Source organism: Armigeres subalbatus, chromosome 2, assembly GCF_024139115.2.
Source record: "Armigeres subalbatus isolate Guangzhou_Male chromosome 2, GZ_Asu_2, whole genome shotgun sequence".
Lineage (NCBI taxonomy): Eukaryota > Metazoa > Arthropoda > Insecta > Diptera > Culicidae > Armigeres > Armigeres subalbatus.
The window spans coordinates 230,426,800-230,451,370 of NC_085140.1; the positions used below are offsets into that span (position 1 = coordinate 230,426,800).

The window sequence follows — 24,571 nt, forward strand, 5'->3', positions numbered from 1 at the left end:
ACTAGGATTTTTTTATGAAATATATAGTACAAGAATGCTTACAGAATACAGCTTCGAACTGTATAAACGTGAAAGAGCGGTACAATGGAAACTTCTGTTCTCAAAAAATGTGTTCTTTAGTTCGCGAAAGGTCACCAATGAATATGGAATTATTTCATACCATGGATCCGGTGGTATAAACGATTATTAAAGCTATTGATAATCAGTAGCCAACCAGGCATTCCGGTAGTATAAGTGTCGTGTAAATCATGGAGTCAAAATATAGTAATCATATAAATTAGGTGGGTCTCACCAGATAGGTCCTTAGTACTTTCCGATACGTTTCAGTCCTAATCCTGTATATTTGTATGGAGCCTCAACATAAACCATCGTCATCTTGTACAGCAATCATATTTCTTGACCTTGATTCGCCTTCACTTTTCAGCAGACCCGTTACTCGGTGTTTTTTTTATATGCAAATGGTGTTTTCACAGCACACAGAAAACAAAGACTTCGAGGAAAAACCACATTTTAAGCAAAACTGCCAACAGAAAATTGAATATTTGATAAAAAAAAGTTGACGGAAGTAACGGAGCAACATATTTTGCATCCTATCTCCAACGCGGCACACTTCGATCTGTCGATCACGTAGTTTGGTCCTGCTCGGAAAATGACGCCTCCAGAGAGCAATTATTGGATACCCCTGTGGCCCGAGGTAAACAACCCTTCAGGGAAGTTCGCGGTGTTTTGGGAGATCGTGATGTTGTCTATATGCAGGCCATTTATAGTTTTCCTTGTGCTTTGTGCTTTGTGCTAAAATCTAACATTTTGTTTTTTTTCTCTCTTTAAAGTTTTTTTTTTGTTCTGTCTCTGCCTTTTTGTTTCGTAGAGCTCCATAGCTCTTGCCATCCGGAAGATGCTCCCAGTCGAACCATTCCTCGAGCACGACGACACGCCACATCGTCACTGATGAGAAGCTGAAATTTCCTGATCCCAAATCCTAAGCCCCGTCCATCCTTGAACATTGTAAACTAATCTCGAGTACGCTGGCTTCTACCCCCCGCTTACTAACCGTATAATAAAATGATATTGATTGTATATATCACAAAGAACAATGGCTCCGTAAAGTGTTATACACGCCTGAGCCTACCAAATAAACGAAATTGAAAAAAAAGCAAATATTAATGCAGACAAGAAAATGCTCAGAAATACAAACGACATTTCCAGAATGCTTTTCAATACTGGCTGTGCATGTGCTAAGACAAGACAACATAGAGTACGTAAAGAATGCGACGTAGAACATATAAATAGATTGAATCTTACCAAAGGATTACCATTTTTTTAAATAGCCAGAGAAACATAGAATAATTTGTTTATGGTAAAAATAATAGCTTATTTTCAGAATGGTAATGGTTTGTTTATGGTAAAAATAATAACTTATTTCCAGAATGGGTGGCCTAAAAAAATTGATAAAACCTTATTAAATATTTATGCAAACCAACACGACCTTGAAATCATTGAAGGATGCCTTTTGTTTCAAAATCGCGTAGTAATACCAGTGAAACTAAAAAGCAAATTACTTAAAATGTTGCATGTTAACCACTCCGGGATCGTCAAAATGAAACAGTTAGCGAGAAAAACTGTTTATCGTCCAGCAATAAACCAAGAAATTGAATTTTTTGTAAGAAATTTCAATACTTGCACTAAAATGTCATCTGTACGTACCTAAACCCAGCACGTCTATCGAAAGACTCACTAAGTGCTCTGAAAGATGTAATGTGATATGAATAAAGAAAGCACTTTTAATTTATAAATGAAACTAAACAGTCGTACTAATTCCGTTAAGATTGTTGGTTAGGTACTTTACGAAAGGTACTTTACAAAACTAAGGGAATAATTTCGGAAATAGTTAAAAGTCTTACACAATTTCATCATATTCATGAGTTCTATTGTATTATGTTTGAGAGATGTCATGAAAAAAACTCGATTTCGTTCGACCGCTCAAATTTGAGCGCATTCGAAAATTACTTACATAACGCAACAATTGATAAGGGGCCGTACACTAATTACATAAGAAAATTTTCTGGGGTTTTCAACACCCCCTCTCTCCATGTAAGTTTTTTTCCCATACAAATATTTTTTTATTTATACGGAGCGTAAGAAAATGGCAGAACCCCCTCCCCCCATAAGTGCTTACGTAATTAGTGTACGACCCCTTAATTTTCGACAATCATCCACACTCTCATATTTTTTTACATCAAAGGGTCCTGAAATTCGTGTGGACCTTAACGCTCTTACACTGCCATTCTACGCACACCCCCGCCCCTCCCCCATAAGTGCTTACGTAATTAGCATTCCATGTCACCTTTGAAAAAAACCAACTAGCGTCAATTAGTGGGACATAATTACAGAATCAATTGGATCAGAAAACTTTACCAATATTTTTGGAATGTAGGCAACACTTTTTCAGATCGTAATACGAAATACTAATTATGTAAACGTTTTTCATCAAACAACAACTTCTATTTTTTCAGTGTCCTTTACAAGCTTTCGTTATGCATAAATTTGGGGAAACGTTTTCCGGAAATAAGTGCTCCCTGAATGTTTAACGCAGGAGCGAATGTCTTGAAGCATTGTTCTGATAGAATTATCGTCATTCGCATCAACATTGACGATTTTCCCTAGCGCGGTTTTCAGCACCTGAAGTCCTTCGTCGTCCTTTTCAATCTGCATTTGAGCATAATGATCTTCGCATTCTTCGTATAACTTTTGAGCCAGCTGTAAAAATAAAATAATGTAATGAGGATGCATCGCTAACACTAAAAAGGAGGTACCTTTACGACATCATTAGGAAATTTCGCCAACTTGGCCACTTGAATTCCAAAGCTTTTCTCCATGACACCAGGCTTGACCTGGTACAACAAAGTGAAGCTATCGTTATCTGCGATCGCATTCATGTGACAGCTTTTAACTGTTGTAAGGGATTCGGCCATTTCAGTTATCTCGTGGAAATGGGTGGCAAACAGTGTGAAACATTTAGTCTCCTTTGCTAGATACTCTGCGATAGACCACGCAATGCCGCAACCTTCATACGTGGAAGTACCTCGACCAAGCTCATCGATGATCACCAATGACTTTTCGGTGGCAGTACGAATGATTCCCGCAGTTTCGATCATCTCTACCATGAAAGTACTCAGCCCCTTGCTGAGATTATCGTCCGCTCCCACTCGACCCAGAATCGAATCGATAATAGTTATTTCCGCTTCTGAGCAAGGAACGAAAGCTCCCACATGCGCCATTATTACGGCCACACCAACAGATCGAATGTACGTGCTTTTTCCGCCCATATTTGGGCCAGTGATGATGTACATGATCGTTTCATCTTTTTGGAACTCTGCATCATTAGCAATAAAACTCACATCCTCCTGCAACTCCAAACATGGGTGTCGTAGTTGCATCAATTTCAGTCGACCTTCCCCCTCTGTGAACATTTTCGGACGGACGTACGGCTCGGGAGCACTAACGGCAGCCACAGCGAAACTCAAAAAGCAATCAAGCTGAGCGATTTGGTTGTTTAACACTGTCCACGGTTCGATGTATCCAATAGCGATTCTAACGACTTCTTCGACTATTGTTTTCTGCTGTTCCTCATAGGATGCCTTGGATGTAGTGAAGTCAGCGTTGTAATCGGCAAGCTTTTCAGTGGTAAATCTGGCACCACCCTTGACTGCATCTAGGGTCTGAAAAAAATGGATAGAATTAAAATGGAAGGGAAGAGGATAGAACTAGACTGCCACGATTCGCACGGGTCTGGGTCATTTGGCATAAAGCCATTTGGCATAAGGTCATTTGGCATAAAGGCCATTTGGCATAATGGTCATTTGGCATAACGGACATTTGGTATAATTTTAAACTGCAAGAAAAGAGTGGGTCATTTGGCATAACGGACATTTGGCATAATTTCGAACTTTGAAAGCGAAAGGGATATTAGATATATTGTTTAGCGTAGATAAAGTAGGTCGAGGCTGTTTTCTGATAAATTTAGACTGATGGTAGACATTTTCCGGAAGAACGAAATAACAAAACGGCAGAATTACTTTCGAGGGAGGGATCACATCCATCATTGACTTATTCCGGCCACATGCCTACTTTTAAAGTAGGGCTTACATCAACCATTGCTTCAATCCGGGGATGCGCCTTAAGATCGGATCAAATCCACCATTGCCTTAATCCGGGAAAATGCCTAACTTTAAAAACTCAAGCAACACACTTGTCGTAGACGAGCTACTAAAACCAATCAAGTCACATATGATTTATTGCAACCAAATCAATCTAAATTGTGCACAGCAAATAATTTTGAAAATTCAACGACGTGTAAAATTGCAGCCTATTCCATCAAAAGAATTAACATTCAATATTCAATTAAATTTGTTTGAATTTTACAAGCAAGCACCGTTTAAATTTATGTTGATTTAAAAGAATAGTCATGTATATTGAATGTTACGTTTATTTGCATGCTCCAAATATGTGCATGAAAATACATTTAAAATCACAACATATTTTTATCTGTGTGCTACTCGGGGAAGAGATCACATCTACCATCGATTTATTCCCGGAAAGTGCCTACTTATAAAGAAGGAGTCACATCCACCACTGCCATAATCCGGGCAGAGCCTACTTTTAAAGAAGGGATTACTTCCACCATTGCTTCAATCCGGACAAGCGCCTACTTTTGAAGAACAAATCCTCCATTGCCATAATCCATGCAAGCGCCTATTTTTAAAGAAGGGATCACATCCATCATTGCCTCAATCCGGGCAAGCGCCTTCTTTTAAAGAAGGAATCACATCCACCATTGTCATAATCCGGGCAAAGGGATCACAGCTTCCATTGCCGTAATCCATGCAAGCGTCTACTTTTAAAGAAGGGACCACATCCACCATTGCCTCAATCCGGGCAAGCGCCTTCTTTTAAAGAAGGAATCACATCCATCATTGTCATAATCCGGGCAAGCGCCTAATTTTAAAGAAGGGATCACATCCACCATGGCCTTAATCTGGGCATGCGCCTACTTTTAAAGAAGGGATCACATCCACCATTGCCTCAATCCGGGCAAGCGCCTTCTTTTAAAGTAAGATTCACATCAACTATTATCATAATCCGGACAAGCGCCTACTTTTAAAGAAGGGATCGCATCCACCATGACCTTAATCCGGGCAAGCGTCTACTTTTAAGGAAGAGATCATATCCTCCATTGACATAATCCGGGAAAGCAACTACTTTTAAAGAATGGATCACATCCTCCATTGCCATAATTCGGCCACACGCCTACTTCTAAAGAGGGGATTACATCTACCACTGCTCTAATCCGGGAATGCACCTACTTTTGCATTACAAATACATTCTTTCCGATGTATTTTTAATATTGTTATCGACGGGTGTTATATATACTATTCCGGGGTGTTTCCCGCAACACTTAGTCACCATTTAGCGAATGCAAAGAAAACTTATGCCAAATGTTTGTTATGCCAAAAGACCCTCACAATTATGCCAAATGTCCGTTATGCCAAAAGACCCTCACAATAATGCCAAATGTCCGTTATGCCAAATGGCCTTTATGCCAAATGGCCTTTATGCCAAATGACCTTATGCCAAATGGCGTTATGCCAAATGACTTTATGCCAAATGGCCCGCTCCCGATTCGCACAGAGTCCCATGTCGATTTTAGACGACTAAGATTTTCTTTATAAAAATTACTTTCTTTTATCAGAAAAAACTGATAAGGAATAATTCAAATTGGGCATTTTCGACCTTCCACTATGTCAAACTTATTGTATGTATCGTTTAATTTTTTTTTGGATTGTCACACTTCAGGCAACACCCCTCCCCCCCATTTAGCGTTACGTAATTTATAACATAACAAAAATTCAACTTTATCTTCCATTCCGGGTTTATAAAATATTAGGTACTATTTTGCAGTCAATCAAAAAATGCCGGGGAAAATGGGTCAAACAGCGGGGCAAAATGTCATCTTCGAATTCTCCGATTAAAATTGTTTTCATTCACTATACTTAATTACACACAGATTGAGGATGAGCCTTTTGGCATACTGAGTAAAACAAAAAGGGATAATAGCTTCTTCTATTGAGGCACGCCCTGATTAAGGAAACAAATAGGCAAATAGGGTCAATAACATTTCTAAAACATTTCTGTCGTATGATTGTACGACAATTCCGCGAAAACCAATTCCTCGAATGCAATTTCCCGAATGTAATTTCCCCGAATACAATTTCTCCGAATGTAACAATTCCCCAAATGTAACATTTTCCCGAATGGAACAATACCCCGAAAACATAGCAAACACATCTTCGCAATCGAAGGTACGCGTCCGAAAAGAGTAGTTTTTTTTCTGAAATAGTCGAACTAATGCTGTATTAAGCGCATTTTACACCTCCCGTGAACGTGAACGTGAACAAACTGTTTTTCGATAATAACTTCTTGATACATGCTTAGATCGTGGGGGAATCATGTTCAAATAAAAGGCAGATGCTGTATTTAGTAGTGAGATGTATAAAAACATGAAAAACATCAATAATATCAGATTTATGAGCATTCCACGGTCATGCCTGTGAAATCATCGTGAAATCGTTTCTGCGGTGAACTCACCGCAAGTGTAAACGTGACGGTGAACATGAACGTGGAGCAGTGGTGAATTCAAACATACAAGGAGAATAGATTGATTTTGATTGGGAGTTCACATCGACCGAGAGTGTTTACTGTTCTCGTTGATTCGGTTTCGGGTAGGTTCCTGCTTTGTGTGTCGCTGTCGCTCTTTTTAATACTCGTATCGGTTTGGTCGGAAGGAAACTAACTCAGTAGTTTCTCATAAATGGATTGTGTTTCTTTTTATTTGGTAGTATTATTTTTTCTTAAATATTTTTTATTTTAATACTTCAATCATTCGTATATTCAATCGAAAAATTTATATTTTCATAGATAGATTACTTCATTCATAAAAAATAAATTCGTTCTTTTTCTTCTATTCCTTCCTCTTCAATGGCTATATATTACCACTGAATCTTGGCCTGCTTCTTTACTCAATGTTCCATTAACATTTCCACATTTATTATTTTATGTTTCTATATCTGTACCCGTCAATTCCATGGATAGGTGTCGTATGTGGCAAGTACAAAGATACCGAGTCGAGAATGCCCGAAAACCCAAAACATATCTTTTAGACCGCAACGAAAATCGAGAATACTCCGCCTTTGCTAACACGGCTAACTAGAAACCATTGTATTTATTCATAATTTAATTTATTATTTTTTTTATTTTTTTTATTTCATGAATATTTGACGTAATAGTTAATTTATATTTTATTAAATTATATTAATTTATAAGGGTCTCCAGTTAGCTTTGCGAGCAAAGGCGCAGGATTCCCAACCCAAATGGCGAGTTTTATTCTCGGTCCGGCCTAGAATGTTTGCGGGTTGGAAACATCATCGGCTCCCTTCCAGTGTATAGTGTATCTATTTTACTTGCCACACAAGATACATATTTATGCGATTGACAGCTTTCAAATTCTTACTCTAGATGGTAAGCCAAGTTTCAGTGGAATGGAAGTCAATGCACAATGGGAAAATCCGATTTCGAAGAAGTATTTTTTTTAACTTTCTCTACGGGCAATGTACAGAAGAAATCAACGGCTTATTTGAAAGGGAATTTTCCAAGAAAATTCAGTGAGTGCTGTTTTATTGGACGTGGAACACTTCTGTATGTAGATATTGAGCATGTTTTGCCCCAATGTTCCATATATCACGAGTTTTCATATTTTCTCTATATTTTATGTTTAAGAAATTGCTCTAAAATTGTGTTCATCTCTTAACTGTGGATCCATAGAGGTACACTTAATATGGTAAAAGTTAGAAATTTAAAGGATTTAGGGGTCAAATATTTTACGTGAATTTTTCATGTATTCTGTAAAAATAAATAATATTTACAGATATTTGTTGATACTATTATCCAAAACTAATGTACAGATATTGATAAATGTTTGTGAACAATAACTAATGCAGTAAGTCATTTCGCAAATGTTTTGTTTTGTGATTTATTTTTATAAAACACGATTTTGAATACTTCCGGATAGAGCCGATGCCGAACATTTCCAAACCATACCCGATTGCACAACTAGACAAGAGTTATCATATTATTTGAGAGTCGATGTGACAATAGATAGGATGAGGTCGGAAATATTCTTTTCTCATGCTTTTTTGCCCAAATTCCAATAATTGTGAGTTAAGAAATGATGGAGTAATATTAATTTAATAAAAATTTGTCAATTATACTATGAAAATAACAAATACTCGTATATTGCATTGAAAAAAAAATTCCAGGGGGTTTTTGAGGTTGAACAAGCACAGAAGCTTATTTTATATTAAAAATACATTCACATAAATGCGCTTTGATGATTATTTTACCCCAAAATCACTTTAATTTCCAACATTTACCACCAAAATATGTATAGTGCTTTTTGAGGATCCATAATGAAGAGGAAAACACAATTTTAGTACAATGTTTTGAAGATAAAAGGACGAAAAATATGAATAAAAAAAGATTTATGGGACATTGGAGTTAAACGAGCTCAATAACTACATACAGTAATATCCCGTGTCTATAAAAAATCACTCACCGAATTTCTTTGAAAATTTCTTTTTGAATAAGCCCTCATTCTCCTCTGTGAGTCGTCCGTGAAAAAAGTTATCCTTTTTTGTATAAAAAAATATATTTAATGAGATTTTAGACTTGTATGACTCCAAAGTGCCCTATAATTCAATACATTCAAAGAAATATGTGATTATTCGTTATTTTCATTATATCATTGGCAAATATCATTTAAATTAAAATTATTTTCAGTTTCGCTGGTAACGAAACGCGTCGATCACTTTTTATGCACCTTTAAAATCGTCGCCAATATCTTTAATTTAAATCTGTGTTAATGCAAAGCCAAAACATTAAAACTGGCAAAAAAAAGTACTCAATTTCTGAAAATAATCTGATTATTGAAATCAAACAATTTGGTTCACAAATGATCTGATAGATCTTATGGCCATTTTTGCTGGCGACGATTTCGGCGGCAATTTGCTTTGCGACGATTTCAAATCGACGCGGCCGAAAAATTCAAATAAAATGCATTTTAACGCTTATTAAACACCAAGATCCCTTAAATTTGTGTAGTGCTTTTCTGTCGATCCACAGTGAAGAGCTAAACACAATTTTAGAGCAATGTCCTAACGATTAAATGACAAAATATGTAAACTCGTGATGTATGAGACATTGGGGCAAAACGAGCCCCATAAATACAAGTGTAAATAAAGTGTTATCCTTATTTATTGAGTCACTGATATACTAGGTTTCAAAATTAATTTATTGATTTATTATTTTTTGTTGTTGATATACATATTAGATTTTTGATTATTAATTAATTTAATTATTGATTTATTAATCTACTGCCCACATAAGCATAACTTTCCCATATAGATAGCAAATCATGTAAATATTGGACAGTTATGCTTGCAGCTGCAGTTTAGTAATTTATTAATTTTTAATTGATTATTTCATCAATTTTTTTTATTCATCAATTTATTAATTTATTATTTCATTGATTTATGAATTTATTGATTTGTTTATTCATCAATTTGTTAATTTTATAATTTACTAATATAAATTTATAAACTTATTATGAAATATTTATCCATTATTTTACTATTTTTTTATTATTTAATTAATTTATTATTTATTATTTTTATTTATTCAATAATTTATTAATTCATGATTTTTTAATTTATTAATCTAGAAATTTATCCATTTATTAGTTTTACAAATCAATAATTTTGTAATTTAATCGATTGTTATTTTTTAAATTTATCAACCCATTAATTTCAAGTTATTTATTTATTTATTGATTCATTTGTTTATTCAAAGTCTTAGCTATATTAGTTATAAATGCTTGGCATACTTTTTCTGATTTGCCTATTAGGCTACTGCTGAATCATTTGACATGCTTCTGATATGCTTGCGCATCGTCTCTGTCGTTCACGGTGAACAGATTTTCAGAATGCTTTTGCCATTCGAACGTGAACGAGCTCCGTGGAATTTGTATACCTTCATTTACCAGAGAAAGCTTCTCTCCTCTCTGATATATACACCATATACGCGATATCCACCACAGCAAAACAGGGAGAATGAAGAATCTAACAAGATGTGTAGATTGCCTCTCTGTCGTTTTCACCCTGTCTGTCTGCCCTTGTTTTTTTTTGGTACACACATGCTCGTATGCTCTTTGTGTTATGACCGTCCACGAGGTACAAATATTATAATAATTACCTATTATTCAGAATGTTTGTGATTAGGTTTAGTGTATCTGTTCCATTAATAACATGTTCCTATATCAATAACATTCGCAAAACAGGCAATTTAGGCTGAATATGTGTCATGTTTTGCTGTAAAAAAATCACAAAAATGAGAAATAAAACTACTTGCGCACCGATTCTTTGTTTTCGAATGATATTGATTTGGGTACATGGTATGAATTCAAGGAGCAGTCTCCTATATGAGCTCAAATTCAAACATTAATTAACACTATTCGAACAAATGAATAATAAATTTAAAAAAGATGAAGAAAGTATTAAACAAATGTAAGCCAAAAGAGAAAGTCGAAAATTATATCTAGCAAAAGTAAAAACAAATTATTAAATAATTCCTCATCAAATTAAACTTGTTACTACATGGAACAGAATGAATCATGTACCCAACCGGCGGTTGTAAGATTTTCTAACAATTCTGTATAAGAATCTACCAAAGCCTGTATAAGAACTGGGCATATGCGAAATTGTTAGATTCTTATACAAAAATTGTAAGAAAAGCATACAAAATTGTTTGAATTTTATACAATATTTGTATAAGATTCTAACAATTTCGCATATGCCCAGCTCTTATACAGGTTTTGGTAGATTCCTATACAGAATTGTTAGAAAATCTAACAACCGCCGGTTGGGTGTGTGAATTACATGCTTTGTGGACAGGTTTGTCAGAACTCCTCAAACTCGCTAGAGTTAAATAAAACCATCATCGACAAAACGCTGCGTTCGCATTCTCGCGAGTTCGTAAGTGATTACTTTCCATCTCATTTATTTTTATTTTCGTATCTCTCTGTTCAGTAGATTTGCTTCTTGCAACATTGCAAATTGCTTTATTTGTCAATTGCATTATAAATTTATTTATCAAATATTATTTCATTCAAAGAATATTTGATAAATTAATATTTATTCATTTCGAAGAAAATCATTAAAAATATAGGCCAACATTCTCGTACATAGAAGAATCTAGCAATTCTGTATAGCCCAATTTATGTATACATTTTGTAATGATCTTGTACAAAATTATAAAGATAATTTAACAAAATGTGTTGTTCTTTTTTTTTATGCATACCAGTCGAAAGATAATATTCGGATTCAGGTTAATTGATCACCGGAACTTGTTAATTCAGCTTTGAACGGTGCAAAATGTATACATTTGGTAGCACAGTTGATAATTTGCCATTCAGAAATCATTAAGTATATGTATTGACTTTTCATAACAAAATTCCCGGACATTTAAACGGAAAGATGATTAAAATTAAACAACTTGATCAACATCGTTCCTTGTTCCTGTTTCATTTTTATTTTCTTCGTTTACTACTGCACACTTACTTGCTGCCTGCATTCGTGGGCAATAATTCAACACTTCCAACTAGACTCGATTGTCCACGACGATGTTCACTGTGAAATTATCGCTCTTTCTCACCTCTTGTTCATGTTCATGTTCACGGGAGGTGTACAGAGGGCTTTAATAGGGACCCTCCTTAGCCATGCAGTAAGATGCGCAGCTACAAAGCAAAACCATGCTGAGGGGTAACTGGGTTCGATTCCCGGTGCCAGTCTAGACAATTTTCGGATTGGAAATTGTCTCGACTTCCCTGGGCATGAAAGTATCATTAGCCTCATGATATACAAATGCAGAAATGGTGACTTGGCTTAGAAACCTCGCAGTTAATAACTGTGGAATTGCTTAATGAACACTTCAATGAACACAGCTGCGAGGCGGCAATGTCCCAGTGGGGGATGTAATGCAAATGAAGAAGAAGAATGCTGTATTTAAAAAAAAAGAAAATTTCCAACGGCAATTCCGATTGAAAGCGTACTGGTTAACCCTCTCCCGCCCATGGTGTCTGTGGTGCACCATCAAATTTTGCACCTTCTAACCTTCATCGAATTGTTTCAACAACAAAAAGGAATATTGGACACATCTTTATGGTTCCATTAGACTGGAAATATAATCAATTTTGAGTACAAATAGTGAAACTATTGAAAACAATCAATTAACTATTGATTTACAATCAAAAACTTTTTTTTTCGTTTTCCATTAATTTTTGCTATGCCAAATAACTTTTGTTCTAGCATTTTTCTCAAAGATGATTCCTTCCTATTGAAATCTTTGAAAAAAGTCGTGGGCGGGAAAGGGTATGTTTTCCATCTTCGTAATTAAATCCCTGTTCAATTCCGATTGAAAGCGTTCTGGTAAATATTTTTTCTATCTTCGACATCAAATTCCTGTCCTGTAAATACCTTCTTAAGAGGCAATGTTTTTTTTTTTAATCTTTATTAGTGTGTTTTTTTAATTGTAAACTAAGTTCAACACAGTTAAGAGGCAATGGTTGATGCTCGGGTTGATGTGAATGCTTTTAAACAAAAATAATGCGTTTGCTCAGACTAAGGCAATGGCGAATGTGATTCTTTCTTTAAAAATAATGCATTTGCTCTTAATAATGCAATGGTAAAAGCATCTGTTGATTTTTTAGGGGGTGTTTCCCCAGATTATTATGTTATTATTCTATCTAACACGTATCTGCCCGAAATAAGATAATAGGGATGTGATCCATACTTTAAAAAAGACATTTTCAGGAAGTAAGGCAATGGTACATGTGGTCCCTTCTTCAGAAATAGGCGTTAGCTCGAAATAATGCAAAGATGAATGAATTGAGAATGATAATAAGGATTAATATGATCTCTTATTTTGATGCCAATTTAGCAAGGATAACGGCCCTCCTTAGCCGTGCGGTAAGACGCGCGGCTACAAAGCAAGACCATGCTGGGGGTGGCTGGGTTCAATTCCCGGTGCCGGTCTAGGCAATTTCCGAATTGGAAATTGACTCGACTTCCCTGGGCATAAAAGTATCATCGTGTTAGACTCATGATACACGAATGCAAAAATGGTAACTTGACTTAGAAACCTCGCAGTTAATAACTGTGGAAGTGCTTAATGAACACTAAGCTGCGAGGAGGCACTGTCCCAGTGTGGGGATGTAATGCCAATAAGAAGAAAAATAATAAGGAAAAAATATATAAGCAACTAGCAGAATGTACCCTGCCTGCGTTTGCGACGCCGCACTCTAGATCATTTTTTTGCGCGTTGGAATTGGGTTTCCTCACAACTCATCCTAATATTGAATTTTCACGATGGTTCAACTTTGCCCTAAAATTTCACTAACTCTTTGTTTGTATAAACACAGCTTCAAGACGAATCGCTTAGTGAGAAAGTTTTGCAAATCAGTCAATCCGTTCGAGAGTTATATTGCCTCAAAGGAAATGCTCATTTTTATATATAGAAGAAGATATGTATTGAACGTATAATATTTTATCGAAAAACGTTTTGCCGAATTCATTTTCTCATCATAGCATTGAGCATTTTTCAGAATGTTCTACAAATTGGCATTTTCTTGGATAAGTGAAGCAAAGCAGCAGTTTTGAAACATATAAGGACTGTTCAGTTTATAAAGAGGACACGTTGTATTGTCGAAGTTTTTTAAACCATCAATCGTTTTTGAAATCTGTTTTGTTTCGTTGAATATATTATCTGATTTTCTAGACATGAAATCCAATTATCAAAAAAACAATTCTTACTCAGAAATTTGAGATATTTATAACAATCTCAGGGGCTCTTCTTAGCCGTGCGATAAGATGCGCGGCTACAAAGCAAGACCATGCTGAGGGTGGCTTTCGGATTGGAAATTGTCTCGACTTCCCTGGGCATAAAAGTATCATCATGTTAGCCTCATGATATACGAATGCAGAAATGGTAACTTGCACACTCAGTTTTTATTTCTGCAGCTCGGCAAAATCCGCACAGCCGTGTACCCAGCAAATAAAAAACTGATATCCCGTCAAAAATGAGGTTTGTTAGCTGGGTTTCGGCAAATTTTTTGCTGATTGTCAGCAACTTTGACAGAGATCTCGGCAAAAAACATGTTTGCTGGGGCACGGCTGTGCAAATCTCGGTAAAAGTTCAACATTTTGCTGAGATCCCGGTAAAAAAATTAAGTGTGTGGCTTAGAAACCTCGCAGGTAATAACTGTGGAAGTGCTTAATGAACACTAAGCTGCAAGGCGGCAATGTCCCACTGGGGGATGTAATTCCAATGAAGAAGAAGAAGATAACAATCTCAATTCGTTAGATTTTCAACAGCTAAAACCGTTTATATTCCGTTTTCGGGCTGCCACATGCTCTACTGTTTCCGGATATCGACAAATAAGTGACAGTGTGTTTCATTCTGATCGTGTTGGTGATTTTGTTGACATCCCGATTTACATTTTTTATTATAACTGTCAATTTAGCATATAAAAAATGTGTTGAGAAACTTATGTTTACGCGAAATTCGAGAAGCTTTGACAATAGGCGCCATTTTGTTGGATTTAAAAATCAAAATTGACAAATCTGTCTGTTTTATATCGTCCTCTCAATAGTGTCCTCTCAATAAACTGAGCAGTCCTTTAGTGCTTCATATCAATCATTTATTATACCTGGCAGGCGTGCTACTTGCTTAGTAAACGAATTATCTCCCTTTTTTGCTTTATTGCGGACAGAATTTCTGTCTCGAGAGGCCTTAATTTGAAGAAGGCATTATCTCCTCCATTCTCATTACACCGGACAGACGCGATCATTTAAAGAAGGCGTTGTTTCATTCTTTCACTTTATTCCAGACAAACAAGTTCATTTAAAGAAGTGGCTATCTATCTTCTTTGCCTTATACCGGGCAAATGTGTTCATTTGAGGAAGACATTATCACTTTCTTTCCCTTAATACCGGGCGATGCTATCATCTAAAGAAGGAATTATCTCCTACCGTCGTCTTATACCGGACATTTTAAGAAGACATTCCCTTGGCTTTAAACCGGGCAGATGCGTTCATCATACCGAGTAAACTTATTAATTTAAAGAAAGCATTACCTCCTCACTTCGTCTTATACAGATCAAATGCGTTCATTCAAAGAAAGCATTGCCTTCTTTCAGCGCATTCTCTTCATCTTCAATGGCTTTACCTACATTCTATCTGAAACATGGGCTGTTTTCCAACTTAGTGTTCTATTATTATTTCCACAGTTATCAAAAGCTTTCTGGTACCCGCAAGTTGCATGTATGTCTTGTGTAGCAAGTACAATAGTTACACTGTGCACAAGACGCCAAAAATGCTTCCCACCCTAAAGCATCTTAGGCTGCACCGAGAATTGAACTCGCAAGCTCCGGATCGGCAATCATAGGCCTTTGCTCGCATGACTTACGTAATACCCATCGCCTTGTGCCGCACTAAAAAAGAAGGGAGATGCATTCGGGGAATTGATATATTCGGGGAATTGTCGAACAATCGTATTACTACGATCGGAATAGAAAAAAATGACCATAGACCAATTGAAATGTGGCTGTGGTGAATAGTAGCCTACCGATTTCGTCTGATGTTGTGAGGTTTACAGAATCCTAAAACTGGCGTTTGATTACGTTAGGAAACGTATCAGTCTCCTGTTCAGTTTATCTGTATGCTTAGAATCACTTTCCACGCTGCCATTCTCAGATTTCAAGGCAGGGACATAAAAACACATGTAAGCGAAAAAGAGATGGTATTTGTGAGTCATTCAATGATAAATTGCTTGCAACAAAGTGATTGCTCATAGATTCTCGACTCAGGGGCTTCTGACCATATGGTTGACACAATTGATTAGTTGCGTCACGTGAAGAAGCTGGGTAAACCAGTTCTGATAAAAGTAGGAAAAAAACTTGAGAGTAATTACTCTGGTTCAAGAATCATTATTGTAGTGGATAAGATAGGAATGAGGCACGGCAAATGCTGGGTAAAGCGTACCATTGGTACTTCGCGTACCTGAAGGAATAAAATAGACCCCATATCGCGGTCCTTAGCCTCTTACCCAGCAACTCCTATCCCTACCTCCCCGTGGTGCTGGCCGGGATACGAGCAACCTTAGGGAAGATCGGGTAACCAACCCCGGTGGGAACTATGGTCGTATGCTGACAGGGAAGGGGGGGTTTGCTCCTCTCCGGAGGTGCAAATCTTATTGAGCGTCTGTTCTCCATGTCAGGCTCACAACAGCGTCTGTTCTCCATGTTAGGGGCGGCTGATCATCGTCCGAGTGCCAGCGAGGGACTCTAAGTGAAACTGTGCACCATGGTCCACCGGAAATAAGGAGGAATGGTCGTCCGGAAATTTAGGGGGTTTGGTGTCAGGCCCTGCAAGCCAGCCAAAAAAAAACTCATGCAACGAACAATCAACAAGAGAGTACGGACCGGAACCATCGGCGAAGACCACTGCAACGAAAAGGGACTAGCGATTGGAAACTCGGTTCGTGGAACTGCAAATCTCTCAACTTCATCGGGAGCACACGCATACTCGCTGATGTACTCAAGGATCGTGGATTCGGCATCGTAGCGCTGCAGGAGGTTTGTTGGAAGGAATCAATGGTGCGAACGTTTAGAGGTAATCATACCATCTACCAGAGCTGCGGCAACACACATGAGCTGGGAACAGCTTTCATAGTGATGGGCGATATGCAAAGGCGCGTGATCGGGTGGTGGCCGATCAACGAGAGAATGTGCAGGTTGAGGATCAAAGGCCGGTTCTTCAACTTCAGCATAATCAACGTCCGTAGCCCACACTCCGGAAGCACTGATGATGATAAGGACGCATTCTACGCGCAGCTGGAACGTGAGTACGACAGCTGCCCAAGCCACGACGTCAAAATCATCATAGGAGATTTGAACGCTCAGGTTGGCCAAGAGGAGGAGTTTAGACCGACTATTGGAAAGTTCAGCGCTCACCGGCTGACGAACGAAAACGGCCTACGACTAATTGATTTCGTTGCCTCCAAGAATATGGCCATTCGCAGCACCTACTTCCAACACAACCTCCTGTATCGGTACACCTGGAGATCACCACTGCAGACAGAATCACAAATCGACCACGTCCTGATTGATGGACGGCACTTCTCCGACATTATCGACGTCAGGACATATTGTGGCGTTAACATCGACTCTGACCACTATCTGGTGATGGTTAAACTGCGCCCAAAACTATCTGTCATCAACAATGTTCGGTACCGACGACCGCCGCGGTACGACCTAGAGCGACTGAAGCAACCAGCCACTGCATACGCGCAGCATCTCGAGGCAGCGTTGCCGGAAGAGGGTGAGCTCGATGGGGCCCCTCTTGAGGACTGCTGGAATACAGTTAAAGCAGCCATCAACCACGCAGCGGAGAACAACGTCGGGTATGTGGGACGAAGTCGACGGAACGATTGGTTCGACGAAGAGTGCAGACAGATTCTGGAGGAGAAGGACGCAGCGCGGGCGGTCGCGCTGCTGCAAGGTACCCGGCAGAACGTGGAACGTTATAGACGGAAGCGGAGACAACAGACTCGCCTTTTTCAGGAGAATAAACGCCGCCTGGAAGAAGCGGAGTGCGAGGAGATGGACCAGCTGTGTCGTTCTCAAGAAACACGCAAGTTCTACCAGAAGCTCAACGCATCCCGCAAAGGCTTCGTGCCGCGAGCCGAAATGTGCCGGGATAAGGATGGGAGCATCTTGACGGACGAACGTGTGGTGATCGAAAGGTGGAAGCAGCACTACGAGGAACATTTAAATGGCGCTGAGAGTACAGGCAGTGAAAGTCAAGGCAGCGGAGGAGATGACTACGTCAGTTCAGCGGACGATGGAAGCCAACCAGTCCCCACCTTGAGGGAAGTTAAGGATGCCATCCAACAGCTAAAGACCAATAAATCAGCTGGTAAGGATGGTATCGGAGCTGAGCTCATCAAGATGGGCCCGGAAAAGCTAACCACTTGCCTACACAAATTGATAGTCAGAATCTGGGAAAATGAACAGCTACCGGAGGAGTGGAAGGAAGGGGTTATATGCTTCATCTACAAGAAAGGCGACAAGCTGGAGTGTGAGAACTTTCGAGCGATCACCATCCTTAATGCCGCCTACAAAGTGATATCCCAGATCATCTTCCGTCGTCTGTCACCATTAGTGAATGAGTTCGTGGGAAGTTATCAAGCCGGCTTCGTTGACGGCCGCTCGACAACGGACCAGATCTTTACTGTACGGCAAATCCTTCAAAATGCCGTGAATACCAGGTCCCAACGCATAATCTGTTCGTTGATTTCAAGGCGTCATACGACAGTATATACCGCGTAGAGCTATGGAAAATTATGGACGAGAACAGCTTCCCTGGGAAGCTTACCAGACTGATCAAAGCAACAGTGGATGGTGTGCAAAACTGTGTGAAGATCGGTGATGGACTTTCGTGCCTGTTGTTCAACATTGCGCTAGAAGGTGTCATGCGGAGAGCCGGGTGTTACAGCCGGGGTACGATTTTCAACAGATACAGTCAATTTATTTGCTTCGCGGATGACATGGACATTGTCGGCCGAACATTTGCAAAGGTGGCAGAACTGTACACCCGCCTGAAATGTGAAGCAACAAAAGTTGGACTGGTGGTGAATGCGTCAAAGACAAAGTACCCGCGACAAGGCCCGCCTGGGAAGCAGTGTTACTATAGACGGGGATACCTTCGAGGTGGTCGAGGAATTCGTCTACCTCGGATCCTTGCTAACGGCTGATAACAATGTCAGTCGTGAAATACGAAGGTGCATCATCTGTGGAAGTCGGGCCTACTACGGGCTCCAGAAGAAACTGCGGTCAAAAAAGATTCGCCACCGCACCAAATGTGTCATGTACAAGACGTTAATAAGACCGGTAGTCCTCTACGGACATGAAACATGGACAATGCTCGAGGAGGACTTGCAAGCACTCGGAGTATTCGAGAGACGGGTGCTTAGGACCATCTTTGGCGGTGTGCAAGAAGACGGTGTGTGGCGGCGAAGAATGAACCATGAGCTCGCCCAACTCTACGGCGAACCCAGTATCCAGAAGGTAGCTAAAGCTGGAAGGGTACGATGGGCAGGGCATGTTGCAAGAATGCCGGACAGCAACCCTTCAAAGATGGTGTTCGCTTTCGATCCGGCAGGAACGAGACGACGTGGAGCGCAGCGAGCGAGATGGGCAGACCAGGTGCAGAACGACTTGACGAGCGTGGGGCGTATTCGAGGATGGAGAGATGCGGCCTCGAACCGTGTATTGTGGCGTCAAATTGTTGATTTAGTGTTATCTGTTGAGATGTAGACTAAATAAATGAAAAATGAAGATAGGAATGAGGAGTTATTGCACAATAATTATTAATACTACAATTGTGACCAAGATCGGAAATCGCAGAGCAAATTCTGTGGTTAGAGACGTTTTAAACGTATCCGGATTGCGGTACAATTTGTTTTCGATCCAACAGATTGGGCTGTTGGGAATACAAATGATATTCCGGAAGAAAATTATCGGTATTTTGCACAACGATGTATTTGTTTGCACGGGTAAACGTAAAGATAAACTTTATGAACTAGGCGTTGATGTGTCACGTGTGAAAGTACCAGTGCAATAAACTATGAGGTACTGTGGCATAGACTCTTTGGTCACATCGGAAAGAGCGGACTAATGAAGATGGTAACAAGTGAATTAGTAGATCGTACTGTTTGTGAGGCGTGCCTCAAAGGCAAGCAGACTAGAAAGCCCTTTGCAGATATGCCTTTGCCCAGGAGTTCTCGTCCCCTTTTGTGGACGATTTTTCGCATTTCACTGTTGCGCACTGTAATATCCAGGTTCTCTGAACAAAATACTTCAGAGTGTACTCGGTAAAATCAAATGTTTAAACCCCTCTCGAAGAGAGATGATTTCAATAAAGTCATTCGAACGTGAGCCGTAGATAAGAGCGGAGGCAAATCTAAATCCTTATTAATTATTAAAAAAGAATATATCCAAATTAGCATTTCATCTCTATTTAGTATTAAGATTTATAACACGCACTTAATACGAGATGCCTTCAGAACGTACACTGCGTTGGCCCTATCGCACTTCGACAGTCGCATATCCCGCTAACACTGCGATAATGGAAGTGGAGCAAAACTTGGACAAACCTTTACCGCGAGTTAATTGGGTGCCTGACCTACCTCATGGTTACATTTCGTCCAGTTTATGCTCGACTGTTTCGTATTTGAGCCAGTATCAGTGCAATCCATTTCAAGAATACTGGACACACCTGAAGAGGGTGTACGATACCAACAAGGAACAATGCAAAACGGATTGATCTACCGTCGGCAGGACTAAGTTAGGCAAATTATTGGTTTTTCAGACCTGTTCCAGATTTATATGGCGAATTAATACGTCTGCATTAATATGTGTATGCTGCTCACTGACCCATCTTGCCCCACTTCATCCTATTAGATTTAAATTGCTTTAGAACAAAATAAACATATCATGAAGTAGGTATACTTACTTGGTATTTGGTGCTCTTCCGAATTAGAGTTTCATCTTTCAGAGAGATTCTGAAGTGAAATCCATGATGACCAACAAAATCCAATTTGATGGAGCTACCAGCTTCTAGACCCAAATCTTCAGCAGCTTTGTTAAGCAAGCGTTTCATTTTACTTTCGATATCATCCATCTGCTCTTTGTAGTCTTTTAATTGTTCGTCGAAGGTATGCTTCACCAAATATTCACCGCGTTGCACTGCTTCCAGATCAAGAATCTGCTCTACCATTGATTTGAACAGTTTAAGATCTCCCAATGTATCCTTCATCGGATCGTTGATGATGTTTCTCACTGTCGGGTTCTCCAGAGTCTCTAAGAGCCGAAGTATTTTCGGCATCCTTAAGACTACTTGATAAAGCCGGAAAATATCCTGTAACGATGCTTTCTTCCTGAGTAGTTTCTTGATTATAATAAGAATATCCGGAAGCCGTTTCATATGAATATCGTGTAGTTCAGAACGGGCGGTGGCACTATCAACAAAGCACTCAACGATATCGTGACGATCCTTGATCATGTCATAACTGCGCAATGGCTGCTTGAGCCACTGAGCCATTAGTCGGTGTCCTTGAGGGGTACGGCAGCGATCCAAAACTCCTAGAACGCTGTGCCATTTGAAAGCAGCTGAATTCATTACAGTGCCCGGCTTAGGGAAAAGATTCAACGCTGAAACGGCAGCAGCATCTAAATGGACGTATCTAAATAAAAAATCAATAAAAATCAGTCAGAATAATTTGTAGAAGAAATTACATTTTTTTACATACGTATTAAGTAGAAAACATGAAAATGCAAAAACAATAAAATAATTTAAAGATGCTGGGTCATTAGGCCGAAGGCCATTTGGCCGAATGGCCATTAGGCCGAATGGTCATTAGGCCGAACGGTCATTAGGCCGAATGAGAACTTGGGCACAATGAGGAATTAGTAGAAAGGAAGAAGGAGGAAGAAGTACGAAAGAAGAAGGGAGCAGGAAGAAGGAAGAAGGAAAAAGGAAGAAGGAATAAGGAAAAAGAAAGAAGAAGGAAGACGGAAGAAGGAAGAAGCAAGAAACAAGAAGGAAGAAGCAAGAAGCAAGAAGGAAGAAGGAAGAATCAAGAAGGAAGAAGGAAGAAGCAAGAAGGAAGAAGGAAAAAAGAAGAAGGAAAAAGGAAGAAGGAAGACGGACGAAGGAAAAAAAAGAAGGAAGAAGGAACAAGGAAGAAAGAAGAAGGAAGAAGGAACAAGGAAGGAGGATAAAGGAAGAAGGTAGAAAGCAGAAAGAAGAAGGAAGAAGGAAGAAGGAAGAAGGAAGAGAGAAGAAGAAAGAAGGAAGAAGGAAGAAGGAAGAAGGAAGAAGGAAGAAGAAAGAAGGAAGAAGGAAGAAGGAGGAAGAAAGAAGAAAGAAGGAAGAAGGAAGAAGCAAGAAGGAAGAAGGAAGAAGGAAGAAGGAAAAAGGAAGAATAAAGAAGGAAGAAAGAAGAAAGAAGAAAGAAGAAAGAAGGATGAAGGAAGAAGGAAGAAGGAAGAAGGAAAAAGGAAGAAGAAAGAAGGAAGAAGGAAGAAGGAAGAAGATAGAAGGAAGAAAGAAGAAAAAAGAAAGAAGGATGAAGGTAGAAGGAAGAAGGAAGAAGAAAAAAGGAAGAAGAAAGAAGGAAGAAGGAAGAATGAAGAATGGAGAATGAAGAAGGAAGAAGAAAGAAAAAAAGGAAAGAAGGAAGAAGGAAGAAGAAAAAAAAGAAGAAATAAGAAAGAGGTAATAAGAAGGAATAAGGAATAAGAAAGAAGAAAGAAGAAGAAAGAAGGAAGAAAGAAGAAGGAAAAAGGAAGAAAGAAGAAGGAAGAAGGAGGAAGGAAGAAGGAAGAAGGAAGAGGGAAGGAAGAAGAAAGAAGTAAGAAGGAAGGAGAGAATGCAGAAGGAAGGAGGGAGAGGAAAGAAGGAAGGAAGAAAAAAGAAGAAGGAAGAAGGAAAAAGGTAGAAGGAAGAAGGAATAAGTAAGAAGGAAGAAGGAAAAAGGTAGAAGGAAGAAGGAAGAAGGAATAAGGAAGAAGGAATAAGGAAGAAGGAATAAGGAAGAAGGAATAAGGAAGAAGGAAAAAAGAAGACGGAAGAAGGAAGAAAGAAGAAGGAAGATACAAGAAGGTAGAAGGAAAAACGGGTATGGTGAAGAAAGCACTTCTCATTTTTCACTTCTTGCTTCTTTTTGTCAATTCGGCCTAATGGCCATTCGGCCTAATGACCATTCGGCCTAATGACCATTCGGCCTAATGACCATTCGGCCTAATGACCTTCGGCCAAATGGCCTTCGGCCTAACGGCCTTCGGCCTAATGGCCTGACACCTAATTTAAATGACAATATTTTATTCAGTTGATTCATTTAGAGATACAAGACAGCTTAGTTTGGCGATGCTAAACTTATTTCTGCATTACCTCTACTCGGGGACAGACCCTTACCAACAATGGACATACTATTTGTGCAGTTACGTCTTGCGCCGTACTAATTTGGGTATTCACTCGTACTCTTGGACGGCCCATACCTTCGTACGAATCCGATTCGTTCGAATCATTTCTTTATTTGATTTTGCTGACGTAGACGAGAATGTGCATCAACCTTCGTACGAAAACGCACTCAACCGTGAACAAGAATATGAATGATTTTCATTCCTTAGTAACGTTGAAGTGATCATACAATAGCAGCTCAAAAACTTCGTTTAACATTTGACAAACTATCTATGTAATAGTGACAAAAATGCGATATATATGGATGCCTTTAAATTGGTGACTATTAACCAGTAATCAACTCTAACAGAAACGGTTTTTATTTAAAAAGTAATTATCGCAGACTCGCAACATAGTGTTATGAAAAATCACGCCCAGAAGAAACGATAAAATCTTTTGTTCGTCCGGATTCTATTTTCTAATTAAGATTTGTCACCGTAAGGTGAGAAGTAATAGAACTTACCTTTTAAGGTTTAGCATTTTTAGTTCGTAATGGCCATGGTTTGAAGAATCATTTACAAGTTCCAAATATCGGATGGCAACACCCAGTGCAGCCAGAGCAATCGTTTTCGCTGTTTCCGGCATCGTGTTGGCACTTTCCTTTTGACCCTTCGCAAATCTCAACAGCTTGTTCAAATCTTGGATTACGTCGTTCTTTTCTAGTGAAAAATCTTGCTTTTTCTTCAGTGTCACGATTACATTATTTCTCTCCATAAGAGTTTTAATTCGCTCATACTGAAATGTTTTATACATTTATTATACGCACAGGATGAATAGATTTATAATATTAGTGTTACCTCAGCGTCTGAAGCCGGAAGAATACATTCTTTTGGCCCCAGCAATACTACCATTGCCTCCAACTCGGAGTAGAAATCGTTGTCCATGAACTCTGATAATGAAAATGTGCGCTCGTTGTTCTCAATGCACGCGACACCAATCATTCTCTGTTTACCCTGTTGCTTCACATGAAGGGCGATCAAGGCAGAGCCAGCTACCATGTCATTGTTAGCGAAGAGAAGATCTTCAAACTGGGATAAATTTCCAGGTGAACCCTTGAATTCCAGTGCCCAATCGTTGGACGTTTTTGTGGGTCCCTGGTTCGTGTACACTTCCACACGATAGTTTCGGACCAGAAGCAAATCGCGCACAAAGCTTTCAAAGTTGTTTTTGCTCAGTACTACGTATGGAACTTCAACGTCCGATCCTGCAGGAGCCATGATTTTCACCAAGTTGGTAGATTTGAAAACACATTTGGCGGCAAACTCAGCGTCCGACCCATGGCAACTGTAATAGTCGGATCTATCGAAGAATCGCACAGTTGTGGC

At 39.1% G+C, this 24,571-nt stretch overlaps 1 protein-coding gene across 1 annotated transcript in view; it reads right to left on the reverse strand.

Moving 5' to 3' along the window:
- Positions 1-2,469: 2,469 nt before the first annotated feature.
- Positions 2,470-24,571, reverse strand: part of LOC134211864 (DNA mismatch repair protein spellchecker 1) — an 81,142-nt gene continuing 59,040 nt past the window's right edge. The window contains exons 3-7 of the mRNA XM_062689189.1: positions 24,044-24,571; positions 23,710-23,981; positions 20,739-21,468; positions 2,814-3,719; positions 2,470-2,757 (exon numbers count right to left, since the gene is read on the reverse strand). The exon at positions 24,044-24,571 is cut by the window's right edge and continues 6 nt beyond it. Coding sequence (XP_062545173.1) covers positions 2,533-2,757; positions 2,814-3,719; positions 20,739-21,468; positions 23,710-23,981; positions 24,044-24,571 — 2,661 coding nt within the window. The 3' untranslated portion in view covers positions 2,470-2,532. The remainder of the gene's footprint in view (positions 2,758-2,813; positions 3,720-20,738; positions 21,469-23,709; positions 23,982-24,043) is intronic.